This window comes from Pituophis catenifer, unplaced genomic scaffold (assembly GCF_029215685.1).
Source record: "Pituophis catenifer annectens isolate HBS135680 unplaced genomic scaffold, rPitCat1.0.hap2 SCAF_2, whole genome shotgun sequence".
Classification (NCBI taxonomy): domain Eukaryota; kingdom Metazoa; phylum Chordata; class Lepidosauria; order Squamata; family Colubridae; genus Pituophis; species Pituophis catenifer.
The window spans coordinates 139,315,995-139,333,643 of NW_027256882.1; the positions used below are offsets into that span (position 1 = coordinate 139,315,995).

General features: G+C 38.7%; 1 protein-coding gene across 2 annotated transcripts in view; it reads left to right on the forward strand.

Annotated features, from left to right (window-relative positions):
• Positions 1–17,649, forward strand: part of RPTOR (regulatory associated protein of MTOR complex 1) — a 423,325-nt gene that overhangs the window by 297,553 nt on the left and 108,123 nt on the right. For both annotated transcript variants that reach the window (XM_070937688.1, XM_070937689.1), the window contains exons 14-17: positions 9,618–9,692; positions 12,201–12,266; positions 12,446–12,637; positions 13,435–13,575. In XM_070937688.1, the coding sequence (XP_070793789.1) occupies positions 9,618–9,692; positions 12,201–12,266; positions 12,446–12,637; positions 13,435–13,575 (474 nt within the window). The remainder of the gene's footprint in view (positions 1–9,617; positions 9,693–12,200; positions 12,267–12,445; positions 12,638–13,434; positions 13,576–17,649) is intronic.

Sequence of the window (17,649 nt, forward strand, 5' to 3'; positions counted from 1 at the left end):
AATTACAGCTTTATTGAAGACTATAAAATACCCATTATTAGGCTATCAGCATTTGGGGCCAAGGAGTAGAAAATACATAGTTCATGAAATTTTCAAGCCTGGACATGACGTCTCCTCTCTAACCTATGCTGAAGTTTAAATAAATAAAATTCTCAAAGTCCAAACCATGTTTGTTGGTGAACGGACAAGACAGTATCTAGACAGCTTAGTCTATTTTGGAATGAGTTCCTTCAATCAATCAATCAATCAATCAATCAATTAATCAATAATAAATAAATAAATGCATGAAAATAAACTGTGCTGGAAATATAGTCATCATAAACAATAGTGAAGTACAGACTCTTCATTTTTCTCTGACTACCTAATGGTTTTGTAATCTAATATTAGTTTTATCTATTCTACATGAGTCAGTTTTTTATATGTGGACAAATATTCATTTGCTCTTCATATACTTCTCTTGGTCTGCCTGCCCGTGTTTACAAATATTTAGCATACATTGCACATTAAAGTAATTGCAAATGAAAATTATTAGCTACTGTAAAAATTACAACATCAAAAGTTATTTTAAAGCCTAAAATTCTACATGTAGTTGTTGACTGGTTCTTTATATTGCCTTGTCTGATTAATGCTCTTAAGCACAAGCAGCAGCCATGATCAAGCACTGGCATCTTTCCCCGCTAATCTAGAGTTATGTTTAGTGTTATTAAATATATTTTGAATAATGTTTTAGAAAGATTTTAGACAGCAAAGAAAATGAAAAATGGTCCTCAACTTGTTTCGGGGGGAAAAAAAGAGCTTATCTTTGATGAATACTTTTGTTTAGCTGGGCAATCAAACCTCCATGTATAATTCAGAATAAGAATATATTCATTGAATAAGCCATGCAACACTGTGCAGATCTATAACAACAATAACATTTTGTCTGTGGGAGTGGACGACATAATCTCTTCTTTGAAAATGGGACCAAGAAGAGTATAGTCTTATTTATTCAAGCCATGCTTTGCTGCCCAATACTAGGAAACGTAAGAGGACAATGTATTTGTAATACTGCAATACAATGTTGAATTGAATACATTGTTAATTTCCCTGACAATTTATCAGAGTATTTTAAAAGAAGCATGAAATGTAATGATGTTTGAAGAGGAAGGAGTAATGATATGAGGAAAGGGAATTTGATGTCTGACCACCACAATTTATAAGCCACCCAGAATTGCTTGGTAGCAAGATGGGCAGTATACAAATAAATTAATAACAATAAAATAATAAACAGTCCTCTTATAAGGTTCAGGCCCTGATGAAGGCATTTCTGATGTGGCCAGTGTGTTCCAGAGCTTTTTAACACTTGCATCAGGGAATGATGATTGCAGACAAATATCCTAGGAGCATGACTAAGTGTATTACCGCAGTTGCTGCAGTCAATCACTAGAAACTGTGGTTTGCTGTATTTGCCATGAGAAAAATATTGCAATTAATTGTTCTTCAGTAATGAGTAATAGTGCAATAGAATAGTGCAATAGAAAAAATCAAATAGTAGAATTAAGGAAGAGCGTTACAGAGATATTCTCAAATTGCTGTCCAACTACTGCTATGCTCTAGTCTAGACTCTAGACTAATGAATTACAAATTGAGCTGTGATTCAGAAAGTGCTCAGTTCATATCTTCCCTCCGTATGAATTTAGCGCTAGACAGATTAATTTCTCTCAGCTACCACATGTAATTTAATAATACCTTAAGTCAATACCTTCACAAGTTGTTCTAAGAATTACAATGTCTGGAAGTGCTTGATACTGTAGAATTGACAAAGCATAATGGGCAAGAAACTAATCAATATTCTAGATGCCCATAGGAGAGCAAAATGCAAGTATAAATAACACAAGTTTAAAACAGACTTAGTTTGAGCTTGGTTCAGTTAGAGCTGTGTCTTCACTATATACAATTATTTTAAAAACTATTTGTCCGTTTCAGATTTTCTTAGTTTTTGCATATCTTTGTTGCTGAATGTTATCAGAACTTCATAAGGCTTATTGACAGATAAAGGAAATCTAAATGAACAAATAACACTAACACCAAAGGTTGCAAAGACTTTTTCATACATTTTCAATGCATGAACTATCCTAACTGCTGATGGCATGCAAAATATCTGCACTGAATAGAAACTGTGAAGTTCAAAACACCTACCGGTACTTATTTTCTTCCTGTTAGCTTTTAATATGTGTTTTCCCTGAACAGAAGTATCTCCTGCTCTTTATTCTCTTGTTTGCCTGATTAACAAAGAATTTGAAATGCAGAAAGGGAAGGATATTTATAATTATGCAATAATATATATTCCTTTAGCAGCCTTAGCAATTAACATTTTTTTCCATTTAGTCAGTATAAATACAAGTCTCTCTTCTGTTTATTTTTGTGTGTGCTTTGATTGAATGTCTACATGAACATTTCATTCTTTGAGTATAGTTGGTCTCCCATACCACTTAAATAAAATTCTTTCATTGGAAATAAGCAGAATTTTCTTTTTTAAAAATAGAACCTGTATATTTTTAATGAAAATAATGAATTTGCTTACTTGTGTATAATTCCTGAAATCTGAGTTTCCTTTTGAATGCTGCTATTTTCATTCATCAAAGTCAGGAAAAGAGAAATGAACAGGAAATAAAACATTTTCCCTAGTTCTCTTAAAATGCTTGGAAAACACTGGTAGGCTCTCTGATCCAAAGGTGCTTTTTCAAAAGGCAACTGTACTTTCTTTCTTTTTTCCTTGAAGATGTTTAGCTTCACATCCAAGAAGTTTCTTCAGTTCTTGGATAAAATGTCTTCAAGGAAAAAAACAAAGGAAGTCTAGTTTGCCTTTTGAAAAAGCACCTTTGGGACAACCATGACCTGGATGGTTAAGAATCTTCATAGACATCTGGTAGGCTCTTAGTTTCTTCTGGGGCTTTTTGTCTCAGGGCAATGACACTGAGAGAATAGTCACATCCCATCTCCGCTTCACCTTCCAGCCTGTCACTTGTAAATCCATATCCAACCTTGGTGGTTCCCTCTTTGTTTTCCTTCTCCCTTGCCCTCTGTCTTCATTCCCTCAACAGGTCAAGTAAAAGGGTCAGAGTTTTAATAGTTTTACATGAAAGCAATGTAAGCCTGCTTGGAAAAGCCAAGCTTGGAAAGTACTCCCTTATAATCCATTGTCTCGGGGGTGGGGGGGGGGAGTCATGACCCACACTTTGAGAAAGACTGTCATGGATAGTCAGTCAATAAATACAACTATACTCGGGCAATGATCAGTGCCTGAATCAAATTTATGTTCAGCTTACACAGAAAAATGGCACATCACTAAAAATACTGGCTATAATAAAAGGAACATAATTGATGCTACACATCCATTTCTGATGGCACATAAATTTGGGGAGAATTAATACATCATATTAATAAGAGTGGCGTCAGTGTGGTGTTTATAATAAATAAGTGAGAAACAGTACGGTATAAAACTGTACACTTTCAAAAGGAAAAATGGACACTCTTTAAGTTGTGTGTCTAAGTATCTGTGAAACATCTTTCAGGCAGAAATTGTAAAGAGTAGTAAGATGTCCACTGATAACCTAATGAAAATGCATATTCATTAACAATCCTTAGAGCATAGGCTTCCATGGCAGAGCCATCTTTTCTCAGATGACATGAGGCCTTGTGATCCTATTAGGAAACTATCTCCTTCAGGGATGAAATCCAGCAGGTTCTGACAGGTTCTGGAGAACCAGTAGCAGAAATTTTGAGCAGTTCGGAGAACCAGCAAATACCACCTCTGGCTGACCCAAGAGTGGGGTTGTAATGGAGATTTTGCAATATCCTTCTCCCAGGAGTGGGGAGGGAATGGGGATTTTGCAGTATCCTTCCCCTGGAGTGGGGTGGTAATGGAGATTTTGCAGTATCCTTCTCCTGCCATGCCCAAGCCATGCCCACCAAGCCACACCATGTCCACCAAGCTACGCCCACAAAACCGGTAGTAAAAAAATTTGGATTTTACCACTGATCTCCTTTCCTTACCAATTAGTAACTGATGGACAACACTGTTAAAAAGAATCCATAAGTAATCATTTCAACCCTAAGTCTCTCAGGGCAAAAAGCTCCACTTTCTTTTGAGGCTCTCTGTAATAGGCATCATTAATTACCTCATCAATAGAGTATTGTATTCTTCTTCATTTGTATCTTTCTTAGTTTCTGTCTTTTGACAGTTATGCCCTACCTTTCTTTATGCCTTATTACATATTAAAAATGCATTGCCATTGCTCCTGAACTGCCTGTTATATATTATCCAAAAGGAAGATTCAAGTCAACTTTCTTTGGAATGTAACTTTTGCTTTTTATATAAATATATCTGTGTTTTATTCATTTGTCTTCTTTTTCTGGCCTTAATATGTCATCCCCAAAGCCTGAGCCGAGGTGATAATACAGGGTGTCTCAGGAAACAGTTGACAATGGGACTTCTTGGAGGTATAAATCAGGCTGCTGCATTCTTGTTTGTTTAATTCTCATCTCATGGGAAATGTGAGGAAAGTTCACTTCCAAGGGAAATTTTTCCCTGTGGAGAAACAAGAGTATGGTGGATGGTGTTTTTGTGGAGAACTGAAAGATTTGAAGAATTTCTGCTGTGCTTTCAGTGTGCCCTGCTTCCAGATTCCTAGAAGGACCATCCTAGTTACAGATGGCAACCAATCTCTAACTGGCAAGCAATTTATAACCCTGTTTAGTTAGTTATCTCAAAGGTGCTTTTTCAAAAGGCAACTGGACTTTCTTTGTTTTTTCTTGAAGACATTTCACTGAAGAAGCTTCCTGGATGAGAAGCAAAACATCTTCAAGGAAAAAACAAAGAAAGTCCAGTTGCTTTTTGAAAAAGCACCTTTGGGACAACCATGACCTGGATGACTGAAAATCTCCATAGACGTTTAGTTAGTTATTTGATTTGCAGGTAGTCCTCGACTTACAACTATTAGCTTAGTGACCGTTCCAAGTTACAACAGCCCTGAATATAGTGGCTTATGGCCATTTTTCACACTTACGACCAATGGTCATGTGATCAAAATTCAGATGCCTGACAACTGGCATGTATTTATGATGGTTGCAGGGATCACATGAGCACCTTTTGCAACCTTCTGAGAAGCAATGTCAATGGGAAGCCAGATTTACTTAATAACCATGTTACTAATTTAACTGCAGTGATACACTTAACAAATGTAACAAGAAAGGTTGAATGTAAAATGGAGCAAAATTCACTTAAATAACTGCCTTGCTTAGCAATGAAATTTTGGGCTCTATTTTGGTCATATGTCGAGGACTACATATATACTTTGGCTTTTCTACAGGAGTTCAGGCAATGTATATGTCTCTCCCCCTCCCTTCATTTTTCCCCCACAACAACTCTTTGAGGTATGTTAAGTGAGACTAATTAGTCTAAAGCAGGAGTCCCCAGCCCCTGGTAGTAGGCCACAGCCTGTTCAGAAGTGCATGTGCACACAGCTTCCCTTACATGAACAGCGGCGAAAGAGAAACTCCCCTCATGCAAGCAGCGGGCACTTGCACTCACACACGAAACTCCCCTCTCATGAGTGGCAGGGGCACGCACCTGCCAGTCACACAAATGGAGCTGTGCACACCACTCTCACAGAACCTTTCCCTCTCCCCCTTCACGCCAAGCTGCCAGACCAGAAAGGTTGAGGACTGCTGGTCTAAAGCCATCCCATGGCTGAGGGGACTAAAATGTGTATTTCCCCCATTCCTGTGCAACAATTACCATTACCATACATTGGCTCTAATAAATTCATAAAGAACAAACATCCACTAAACTGGGGAGAAAATAGGTAGGTTTGGATATACTATCAAAGATATTAACCTGTTCTCAATTTGTTAATATGCTTTTTAGTGCTGTAAGAATTTTTTTTCAGATCCATATCATCAGACTTTTATTATGTTAACTCCTAACATACAAACTGATGTAGGATTGATACAAGTAAAGACTCATCCAGATGCTGCTATGATTTGATCCCAATAGTGATTATTCCATGTGGCAAGCTATTCCACATGCAGCAACTTACCATGTAGTCCCCACAAAATGGCAAAAAGAACTTTAATCTGTGGAGGAAACAGCTGTACATACAGTATATGGCTTTCTTCATTCAGCAAACTTCAGAGGTAGCCATTCAGAGTGACCCATGCATAGCTGCTATTCATGTATGAATGGCCCCTAAATTGCAACATCCCAATATGTGGTCTATCGCTTGGGATGTATTCCTTTTTAATGAATTCATTTCTGCAGTTTCTCTACCACCTCAATACCATCAGGCCCTAGAATGGTATACAAATATTCATGATAATAATACAATTGTAATAAATTTAAAATTTGAGTATAAGTAGAATTTTTGCAGAATCAAGCAGGGATCTAACTGAAGTAAAGATGAAGGTCCTGTACTTAACACACGTACACATTTAATATATGTTTCAGGTGAATTAATTCTGAGTATTTGTTTAGACAGTATTTGTCTATACAAGTAATGCTTATTGTTTTAGAATACGTGTTTCAGTAGGGCTGTATTATTTTGGTTGTTTCTCTCTTGACAACCTGGGGTATGTATGTGTGTGTGTTGTTTTCCATAAAATCTAAGCAGCTGCACTTGAATTTTGATGAGGCTATCAGACATGCTCCTAAAGAGATATTTTGGTTTATTTCTTTATATTCCTACTCTGTGACAATTACTTCCTGTTCTGAGGTTTTTCCTCATACTGTAATTTTTCTACCGTGTTTCCCTGAAAATAAGACATGTCTGGATAATAAGCATAATCAGGCTTTTCAGCCCATGTGATAATACAAGCCACCCCCGCAAAATACCCCCCCACCAACTAATTACACGCATGCGCAGCAGGTCCCGCTATTTCCTCTGGTTGCTTGCCGCGCAAACAAAATGAGTTGAGGAGGCAAGGCTGGAGGGGGCGAAGTGCGGGGACATGCCCTCCCCTCCCAGTTCTTCACACCGGCCGAGCGGCCCAACATGTCCCACCCCACCCCAGTGGCAACAGCAGCCTGTCTGCTTCCCTTCCCCACCGTCTCTTTATCGAGAGGGGTGGCAGGTGGGGTGGGGGAGAAGCAAGACACGTGGAGTGAGATGTGGCTCCCCTTGCCATCTCATCTCCCCCCCCTCACCGGGCATGGCAGGGCTCCTGCCCCTTGCTTAGCCACCCACCCCCTTTAGGGATGCAATTTGGGGATAGCAGGTGGGGTGGGCAAGAAGCGAGACACAGGTCTTAACTGTCAAGCTCTGTCGCTTTCCTTTCTATTGTGTCCAGGGAAACACACTGTAAAAGAAAGCCTTCTTGCAAGTTCGAGAAGTTTGATTAAACTCGCGAGAAGGCTTTCTTTTAGAGCGTGTTTCCCTGCACACAATGTCGAGGAACGCGACGGAGCTGGAAAGGTAAGACGCGCGTCCCGCTTCTCACCTGTCTCCCCCCCCCAATTGCATCCCTAAAGGGGACAGGTGGCTAAGCGAGGGGCAGGAGCCCTGCCATGCCCGGCGAGGGGGGAGAAGAGACGGCAAGGGGAGCCACATCTTCCTCCATGCATCTCACTTCTCCCCCGCCCCATCTGCCATCCCTCTTGATAAAGAGATGGCAGGGAAGGGAAGCAGCTGTTGCCATTGGGGTGGGGTGGGACATGTTGGGTCGGCACAAAGAACTGGGAGGGGAGGCGCCTCCTGCACCCCCAAAATAATAAGACGCCCCCCCCCGATAATAAGACCAAGCCCTTATTTGGGGGAATCAAAAGAAAATAAGACCCTGCCTTATTTTCGGGGAAACACAATAGTCTTAATCTTGTAATTAAAGCTGTAATTCAGAGAAGGAGAAACAAGGCCCTCCAGGTATTGCTCGAATTCCCAACAATCCTAATTAGTATCACCAGTAGAAAGGAATATTCAGAATCTTCAACATCTAAAAGACAATGGCTGTCCCTCAAACCCTCCCCAGCTCTGGCTAATAAGATTAGTTTCTTCTTCACTCTTATCTCATAGCCCATGTTCTTCTGTCTGCTTTTCCCCACCTTGTATTATAGCTTTTTAAAGCTTCATCAGCAATACAATAGTTTGATAACTATTTTTTCCCTGCCATTGCTGCAGCTTTTCTGTAAAACATTAAATAGATGAATAGTATAAACTTTGCCTTTGTTTTTTTCAATTCATTTATGTTTTGGCATCAGGTCCCAGCTTAATACTTTGAAAGTTTTTCCATCCGTTGTTTTCATATATGACTCTCAGGACTTTCTGTTATAGATTTTAGCCCTCTTCTGATTTCCTTCCCTTAAGAATCAGAGCTCCTAAAAAGCTTATTTGCTTGTTTACAGAGCATCCTTTTTTTTCATTGCAACATACAGAACTAAGATAAAAGAAAGGAGATATATAATATAAAATAATATTAACAATTCAGGGTGGAAGGGGGGAAAGTAAACATATGTTGCATATTTAACGATTTGAATTGACCTAAAGGACTGCAGCAGTGGCACCACTCACTGCCCCTTTGAAGCAGAACAGCAGAACTGTGATATGGAGGTTTCTCTGCCTCGTTGTCATATACAGACCTTCATATAAAGAATTCTCTGCTGTGCCTCCGTAACTGTATTCATCCACATCGATTAGATATTACCAAGAGCAGAGCAGTGGTAAAGCAGTGTTTTATTTCTTCAGCACCTCTTTACACTCAAAGCTTTTTTTGTTTCCCCCCCTCCCCCGTTCAAAAAAAAATGAAAGCAAAATCAATGCCTTTGAGAGCATGTGTGCTAGGGTGCTTGTGATGTCTCTTACCTCCCATCTCTATCTGAGCTCAAGTAAATGCAACCTGAGCAATTTCATTAAAAGAAAGAAAGGAGGATTGGTGATTTATGGAGATAATAATCATGTTAAAGGAATATATATACATATATGATTTTGACTTGTAACTGCATACATCGAGGAGACTTGATTTTATCCAGACGATAGGAAAAAAAGGATGCAAGCACTAGAGGAGTCAGCCAGGGTAACTGTTGAAAGAAAAAGTATGTCAGTCATTAAGTTTGTTCTCACTTCTCTAGGCTTTTTATGTTTTAATAGACATAGATTTTACAAAAGATGAACCAGAGGAGCCCTTAGACTTTATCAGTTAAAGAAAAAAAATACAGTTGACTATTATGTAAGAAGTTTTTTTTTTCCGCTACACCTGGCTTACTGATGATTGAACTCCTAGTTCTTTGTACAGACTGAATGAACAAAAGATGTACCGTTCCTTGAAGGTAAAGTTTGTTGGTAATTACTTCAAAGGACTCTCCAAGCAAACAAAGCTGCCTGTGGGCCTTGGGCATGGAGCAGATGTCCTTTGCTTCCATGATATAAATCTTGACCAAGATTTCTTGGCTGATGTCCTGGCAGAAGAAGCTTACTTCTGCTATTTTGTTTCTCAAATCAATTGAAAATTGAATTTGAAGGAGAAAAATTACTACGACATGAAATATTCATAAATCATCTGAAGGCTTAGAAGAAGTTTTTTTTTTTCCAGATTATTGAATTTAACTGTGTTCTTTCTTCTCTTTCCTCATCCTCAATCTTGTTTTTTAGTCATGCCAAGCTGACCTTGTAAAGGACAATGGTCACAAATATTTCCTTTCTGTTTTGGCAGATCCTTATATGCCGGTAAGATTAAGTAATCAATCCCCTCTCCTTTCCATTGCTTCCCTTCCCTCCCTCCCATCCATCTGTTTACAACTTATGTGTTGTGTCTTGGCTCACATGCAACTCTTATGTGACTTAATGAGGTTTTGTAGACGGTAAGAGTTCTTACGCAATTCTAATATGCAGTATGCTTTGTTGAATAACAGCAGTGAAAAAAGTAAATATAACTTTTTCCCTCTCCTTAAAGCTATTAAAAATATTGACAGTGTATTCAGGATATTCATGGGAAAATGATTCTTCATGCAATATGACTGAATTAATCTTAGTGAGTTAATTAATATAAAACATTGTGATAGTGTGTTTCTTTGTTTGTTAATTAAATTACTGGCTAGATGCCCTATTCATGCCCTATTCAAAAGGAAGTTATCTGAGATAGTGCTGTTATGCTAACTTCATTTCCCTGACTTCCTCTGCTGAGCACCCTGATGGGAATAGGAGAGTCTATTAATGTCCAGCTGCTTTCCTGTGAGATTCCTTTGTGTTATCACAGTTGTCTTGATTTTGACACTGGGTTGTGCATGCCTTGAAAATGATTCAGATCTTGCACAAATATAGTACTTCCCTGCTATTGATTGTAACAGACCTACTTTTTTCAGGCTTCTGTGGCTCCTTAAAATTAATATATTTCCTAAAGCAACTGGATCTTTTTTCATGAATAGTGGAAAAGTACTGTGTTTTCATGAAGTCTAAAGCATTTCTCCTAAATCATTTATACAGTATGCACAATTCTATTGGATGGGCCCCCAATACTTCTGAGCTGCAGCTCAGAAGTAAATTTTCCTATTCAGCTCTTCATGCTCCAGCTCAAGGAGCAACATATCAACATAGTAGTACATTTCTTCTGCCATTAGCTACATGGAGATAACATGTGAATAGGCTGTAGTCTGTCCATCAGAACAAAATGAAACATCATCATCCAAAAGCTGTTGAATGCCTTATGCTAGAGTAAGGGGAGGCTGTTGCCTTCATCCCTTGCTTTTGGATCAAGGGAACTTGTTTGAGGTTAGTCTTTGGTCTGCTCCTCTTATGTTGAAGTAAAAGATACTACATTTCACAAGGAGCAATACATTTTAATTATTTTTCTTCAATTAAACTATCTGAGTCTTTGTGAATAAGGCCACAGCAGACCTGAAGTTCCAAGTGAAAAAGTTACTGTATAAGAATAGATATACAGACAATATTTACTTTTCAATCCTACTTGGGACTCAAAGGTGCTTTTTCAAAAGGCAACTGGATTTTCTTTTTTCTTGAAGACATTTCGCTTCTCATCCAAGTTCTGAAGTTCTGAAGAAGCTTCTTGGATGAGAAGCGAAATGTCTTCAAGGAAAAACAGAAAGCCCAGCTGCCTTTTGAAAAAGCTCCTTTGGGACAACCATGACCTGGAGGACTGAGAATCTCCATAGATGCCTATCTGAGACCAGAATTTCTGTCGTCAAGTGAAGCAGTTGTTAAGCAAAATGTCACATGATCACATTACTTAGCGACAGCAATTGAGGCAGTCCTGGTTGCAGTCACTAAATCAGGAACGTGAATCCATTAAGCCAAACCTTGTTTTTCTTCTGCCTGAAACGAACTGCCTCTGCTTCAACTCCTCCTATCTGCTCTTTTGGCAGTAACAGGGATAGGCAGCAGATGCAGGGCAGCCAAAAAGGCAGAGGGGAGGGGGAATAGAAGCAGAGCAGGAGAACATGATTGTGGGACACTGCAGCAGCTGGACCTTGAAAGACCAGGCATAACTACCACTCATTCAGCACCGTCATAACTTCGAAAGTTGCTGATGAATGGTTGTTAAGAGAGAACTACCTATAAATACAGTCTGTTGAGAAAAATAGTTGTGCTAAGAATCCCACTCTGTAAATTGCAGTTTCTTCTATGAAATCAGTGGGCCCCAGTTCTTTCCTTGTATATTTTTTAATAATATGTAATATGGAAAAAAATATAGAAAAAATAATTTCCAATATTTCAAGTGACCTTGGGAAATGTTTTGTATGGTTCTTTAACAGCATTTAAAGCACAAAGCAATACTGTTGTTGCCTGTTTGATATGCACGAATATAGAGTTAGTAGAAAATTCCCATACTATTAAAGACGTATATAGGGTTCTTATTTTGACACATTCCTGTGCATGTACTGTGTATTGCCTATATTAACTTTATGATTGTTGATATTTGTATTTTCAAACAGCACTGTCTGCCATCACATTACAAAATTTCAATCTTGAAGTTGAATTAACTCTATCAGAGGGCACCCATATCACCATCTGAAAAGGATTGGCTTGCTGTCATGACCATTTTCCTGTTCAGTTAAATAACGTAATTTGTATATTAAGTTTACAATTTCCTGAAGCCCTCCAGCAGTGCAAATCTTTGTAAAAGATGCTGTTTCTGTTTTAAAGCTTTTGCCTAAAGCATTCCTGTATTGCTTTACCCAAGATTCATGAATAAAAATATTCTTGTGTCTATATGTTAAGGCTGAACACAGAACGATGACAGCTTTCATCTTGGCAGTGATTGTCAACAACTACAACACAGGACAGGTGAGTACAAGTGAAGAAAAAGTGAGGTTTGACTCAGTAACCTTGAATTAAAAAAAGTTTAGACAGCACTGATTTAATCCTGGGCATTTCTGCCTCATTCCCCTTGGGAATATCTTGGCTTTAAGATTTATATACTGGCAAAAAATGGATTGCGATATCATGAAGGCCCTTTCTTGCAGGAAGCTTGCCTCCAAGGGAACTTGATTGCCATTTGCCTGGAGCAGCTGAATGATCCGCACCCTCTGCTGCGCCAGTGGGTGGCTATTTGCTTGGGCCGCATCTGGCAGAATTTTGACTCTGCAAGGTGGTGCGGCGTGAGGGACAGCGCTCATGAAAAGCTCTACAGCCTTCTCTCCGATTCAATACCCGAGGTAATCTTCTAGGTTTCAAAACAAATATCTTCCAGCAAGGAGACTTTGTTCTGATTAGCTGCCTTAATTAGCTTCACTGTGTTACAGAGCGGCTTCAGTGGTTGCCTAAAAGGAGGAGCCACGCACTGTTTTTTGCAGGATGAGATATTAAAAAGAGCCAACACGCAACTTCTTAAAATGCTTTCAGTTAAGCTTGACCATAGGTGGTCCTTGCTTAGCGACTGCCTTCTTTAGAGACCATTCACAGTTATGACAGTAATGAAAACGTAACCTTACAACCAGTCCTCACATATATGATCTTTGTAGGTCTGTAAAGCAAAGGGAAGTGGAAGTAAAGACATAAGCACAGACATGGTTTCACTTAGGAATCGCTTTGCTGTGTGACTTGTTTGGAGGACTTCCTGCAGTAGGATTGCAATCTGACTCAGTTTATTAACTGTACTGATTTTAATTGATAAATCTAATCATTCGTTCTTTGTTTAGAAGATAAAGATGTTCATTGTAAGGCATTCGTTTTAGTGGGAAAACCAAATATGCCTTTTAAGTACTTCCAACGCTTCAACTAGCAGCAGCAAATTAACAAATGTGCAAATAATTGTGGAGAGCTCTTTAATCAATTAACATTTCTTGTTACTTATTAGACTGCATTGAGTACATGTTTAAATTTTTTGAACGAGTTTCCAGTCTGAATATCTCTTTGCCCAAGTATGTCTGATTTTTCAGTAGAAAATCTGATTTGGCCTATTCTTTGCAAAGACTCTTGTGCTCTGTTATGATGTCTTCTCTTTTTCTTGTAGGTTCGCTGTGCAGCAGTCTTTGCCCTTGGCACTTTTGTAGGCAATTCTGCTGAGCGGACAGATCATTCCACTACAATAGATCACAACGTTGCCATGATGCTGGCCCAGCTCATTAATGATGGAAGCCCCATGGTCCGAAAGGTATAATAAAGGGGTAGGAGGGACAGATGCTAGTTATCATGGCATTATTAGTTTTAAATACAGATATTCCTCAATTAACAACAGTAATTGAGACTGGAATTTCTGTTGCTAAATAAGTGATGTAGTTGTAAAACATAATGTCACAGGACCATATCAGTTAGGCAGTTAGTTAGAGTTTCCAGCACTCTCTATTCCCCTGTTAAGCGAGGATCATCAAATAAGTCCCAGGGGGCTTGTAAGCAGACCAGTTAGCTGGTAAGTGGCTGCTGCTATGTGGGGAAGGGTCTGTGGGTGGCTGACAAAGTACAAACATGACAGGACCAAGGGTAGCTGCTGCCCTGTGAGCCACCCCCTGCCCCCAAGACATGACCCAAGCACAGTGGGGCAGGGGGTGGCTGCTGCCAAGTGATGGAGGGTGTGAGCAACTTACTTGAGCAACTTCAGGTTTTCTTGCTGGCTTCCCCACTGACTTTGCTTTGGGGAAGCCAGCAGGGAAGATCACAGCAAAGAGCTTGTGACCACGGAACGCTGCAACTTTCTTAAGTGCAAGCCACTTGCCAAGCACCCAGGTCTAGATCATTTGACCATGGGGATGCTGGGATGACAGGAACTTTGAGGATCAGTCACTGAATGAATGGTTGCTAAATGAGGAGTAACTGCATAACATTCTGAATATCTTTGTTTACTGAGAGGTTTTTTCCCCCCTGATACCAGTCCTTATTATGAGTTCTAGGTGATTTGACTCTAAAATTGGCTCATAGGATTGATACCTAATTTCCATGGGAAATGCAAGGGCTCTACAGACTGTACCAAAGTCAAAGAGAGATTGGCAATTCTTTGTTTCTACTTTTTATAGCAGTTAAGAGTTTAGAAAGGAGATTTTAGCCTGTTTTTCACTAGGGGAAAGTACTATGGGATTTTAAAAGCTGCCCCTCTCTCCTCCTCCTCTTCCTCCTCCCAACTCCTCCTTTTTAGTGTTAATCCCTGGTAACTGAAGGTGCTTCATCTATGAGCAGGTGCTTTTTTCCCAACTTCTCAGTACTTTCAGATAAGATTCTTCTTCTAACACAAGAGAAATTGGAGCTGACATTTATTTTTCTTTATTCTGCTGACTCATGAGAAGTGGATAAACAGGGAGTTAATTCCTAAGGCCCTCTCCAGGGATTTCAGCTACTTGATGGCTACCTCTATCATCTAATTTTCTACTCTTCTTCAGGGTTTATTGGCTGTGGTTCATCCGTGATTTCTCTGAATGGCAAATCAGATGGTGCAGATTATTTTGCCTCTTTCTTCCCTGAGAGTTTCCAAAAGTGTCATTTTTTTGCACTTGGCTTTGTGTTTTCAGCCTGAAAACTGTTTTAAAAGAAGCTCAACTCACAGGGTTAAGATAGAAAGCACTTGCTGCAAAAGACATGTTGGATGGAGCTATAGGGATATAGCTACCATTTCACTATCACACCTCCAGTGGGCCTTCATTCTAAAACATGAGCTGCTGTTTCTTGTCTGACCTGATAGTTCTTTGCACCCAGTTGGGTTGTTATCAATGTGGCATTTCAGTGTGAATAACCCTTTTTGAAATAGAAAAGGGCCATTGTATAACAAAATAATGAAAAACTGGGTATTTAAAAAGGATAATTTTAGACCTGGCAAAATATTCACTGTTGGAAAGTATGCTGCCGAATGCCAAAGATAAGTGGTAATTGTCAGCAGCAAGCTGTTATGCTGTATACCACTAGTTTTATCTGGAGCTCCTCTGTTTAAACAACAACAACAGAGTGGAGGAGGAGGAGGAGGAGATTTCTGTCTTGTTCTATGCTTTCAGAACTAAGTTTGCAGAAATTTTCATTCCTCTTTTAGGAGATGGGTTCTGTCTCTGAAAAGCTTTTCTGTTGATCACTGTTTGCATAGCGTAGTCTTGTATTACAATCTGTGACATTAAATATGAAATAATATTTTCTACTGGAAACAGAAATATGTGACAGTCTTCTAGAAGAAAAAAGAAAAGATAGGGCAATGCAGGAATGAAAGAGGACAACTTCATTCAAGAAAGAGCTCTCCTTAACCTGGTAGTGGGGGGCAAGGATAGAAGAATGATTTAATAAACTGATCTTGGTCTGCTCTGATTTCCTTTTACAGAAAAGTAGCATATTAATCACTTGATAGCACTGAGATATAAAGTATCCAGAATGACCTGCTTGGTCTTAGTATATTATAAGCAAACTGTTATTGATCTTTTCTAGCTGGCTTTTCTATATGTTTTTTTTTCTTCCATTCAATCATATCTGATTTTCAGAGACTGCCTGGACAAGTCCTGCTATTTTCTTGGCAAGGTTTTCCAGAAATAATTTGCCGTTGGCTCCTTCCTGGTGCTGACAGAAAGTGATGACCCATTGTCATCCAGCTGGTTTTATTCCTACGGCGGAACTAGAACTCACAGTCTCCCAGTTGCTAGCCTGATGCCTTAGTAGTAGATCTGTAAATAAAATGCAAGGATATGTTTCTGACCTTCATTTATAGCTGCCATTTTTCTTAATTCATTGTAGATAGACATTTCAAGAAAATAAATCTGAGATTTTTAAGATTTCTAATTGCCAGTTTCATAGTTTCATCGTCTGGTAGTTCCAGAAAATAATTGCCTTTTTTAATGAGGCAGGTTATCCTCAACCTAAACTAAAATGGCAGTAGGGTAAATTATATTTTAATGGATAAAATTATCTATGGATAGGAAAAGAATGCCATAATTTCATCTCTTCCTATTCACTATTTCCAGGACAGTACATCAGTTTGACAATACTGGTTTGAATCAAATAATAAGGAGGGTATCCTGGCCAAGAATAAAAAGCCTTTTGTTGCAAATAATACGTTTTGGAGTCAAATGTTCCTGCTTTCTTCAGATCCTTATGCCAAAGTGAAGGAAAAATCAATGTTTCACCAAGCAACATATAAAAAGTGCCCTCATTCTCACTTGAGGTGACAGATGGGTATTAATTTTGTCAGAATGCTGATTTCTAGGGACTTGATTTTCTTGCCTTTTTTTTTTTTTTTTTGGATGCTCACAAAAAGCTTTCAACTACACTAAAGCAAAAGAGAATATATTGGCTAAGCATTGCTGTCAGCTGTTTTCAAGGAAAGAAATGTATGTGCTCTTCAGAAGTAAACAGGAACAGCCCAATGCATTTTTGTAAGAGCTGAGAAATATTGTTGAATCCGGAAATCTTAAGTCTGGTATAAAAATGTTAAATTCAAGCTGATACATAAATTCTCTCTTTGCTTTCCTTCAAAACCTGTAACACGGCTGCTTAAATAAAATAACCTAACAGTTTCCAATCAGAGTCTCAGTGATAGCTGAAACTTGGAACTGATTCTCCTAGAATGATATTTGCATCCTTGGTACTATTTTGGAATTACTAAGGCACCAGGCTAGAAAGTGGGAGATGGTAAATTCAAATCCTGCCTTAGCCATGAAAGCCAACTATGTAACTTTGGGCCAGTCATTCTCCCTCAGCCCAACCAACCTCCACAGGGTTGTTATTGAAGGGAAAATAGGAGGAGGAAGGCATATTAGGTATGTTCACTGCTTTGCATTATTTGTAAAACTAATAAAGGCTGGATACAAATAAACAAATGAAATGTTTGTATGCAGATAACATAGTGTCCAAATTGATATTCCTAAAGTTTTTCTAGAACAAGATCCCTCAATTAACTGTTAGATAATATTTGTGCTTATTTATGCTTCATTCCAGGACAGAGGGACCAGATATGTGCATGACCAATGTTAATGTAATGTTTTTCATGTATGGATTCATACACTGTACTTAATCATGATAAGGTAAAGGTTTGGTTTGGGTTTAGCATGTTATGGGAAGTCATCCATTGTGGTTGAACACAATGCTTATTGGCTTAGTCCATTGCTTGAAACCTTGTTTAACTAAACTTTGGCTTTATACAGTGTGAAAGCCTATTCCATGTGTGTAGGGATCATTCTAAAAACAATCCAAAGAGGTCAAATATTATTTAAGTAATAAGTGAGGATATTATTTTCCAAATTAAAAGTCTATCATAGGTGTTTCCCAA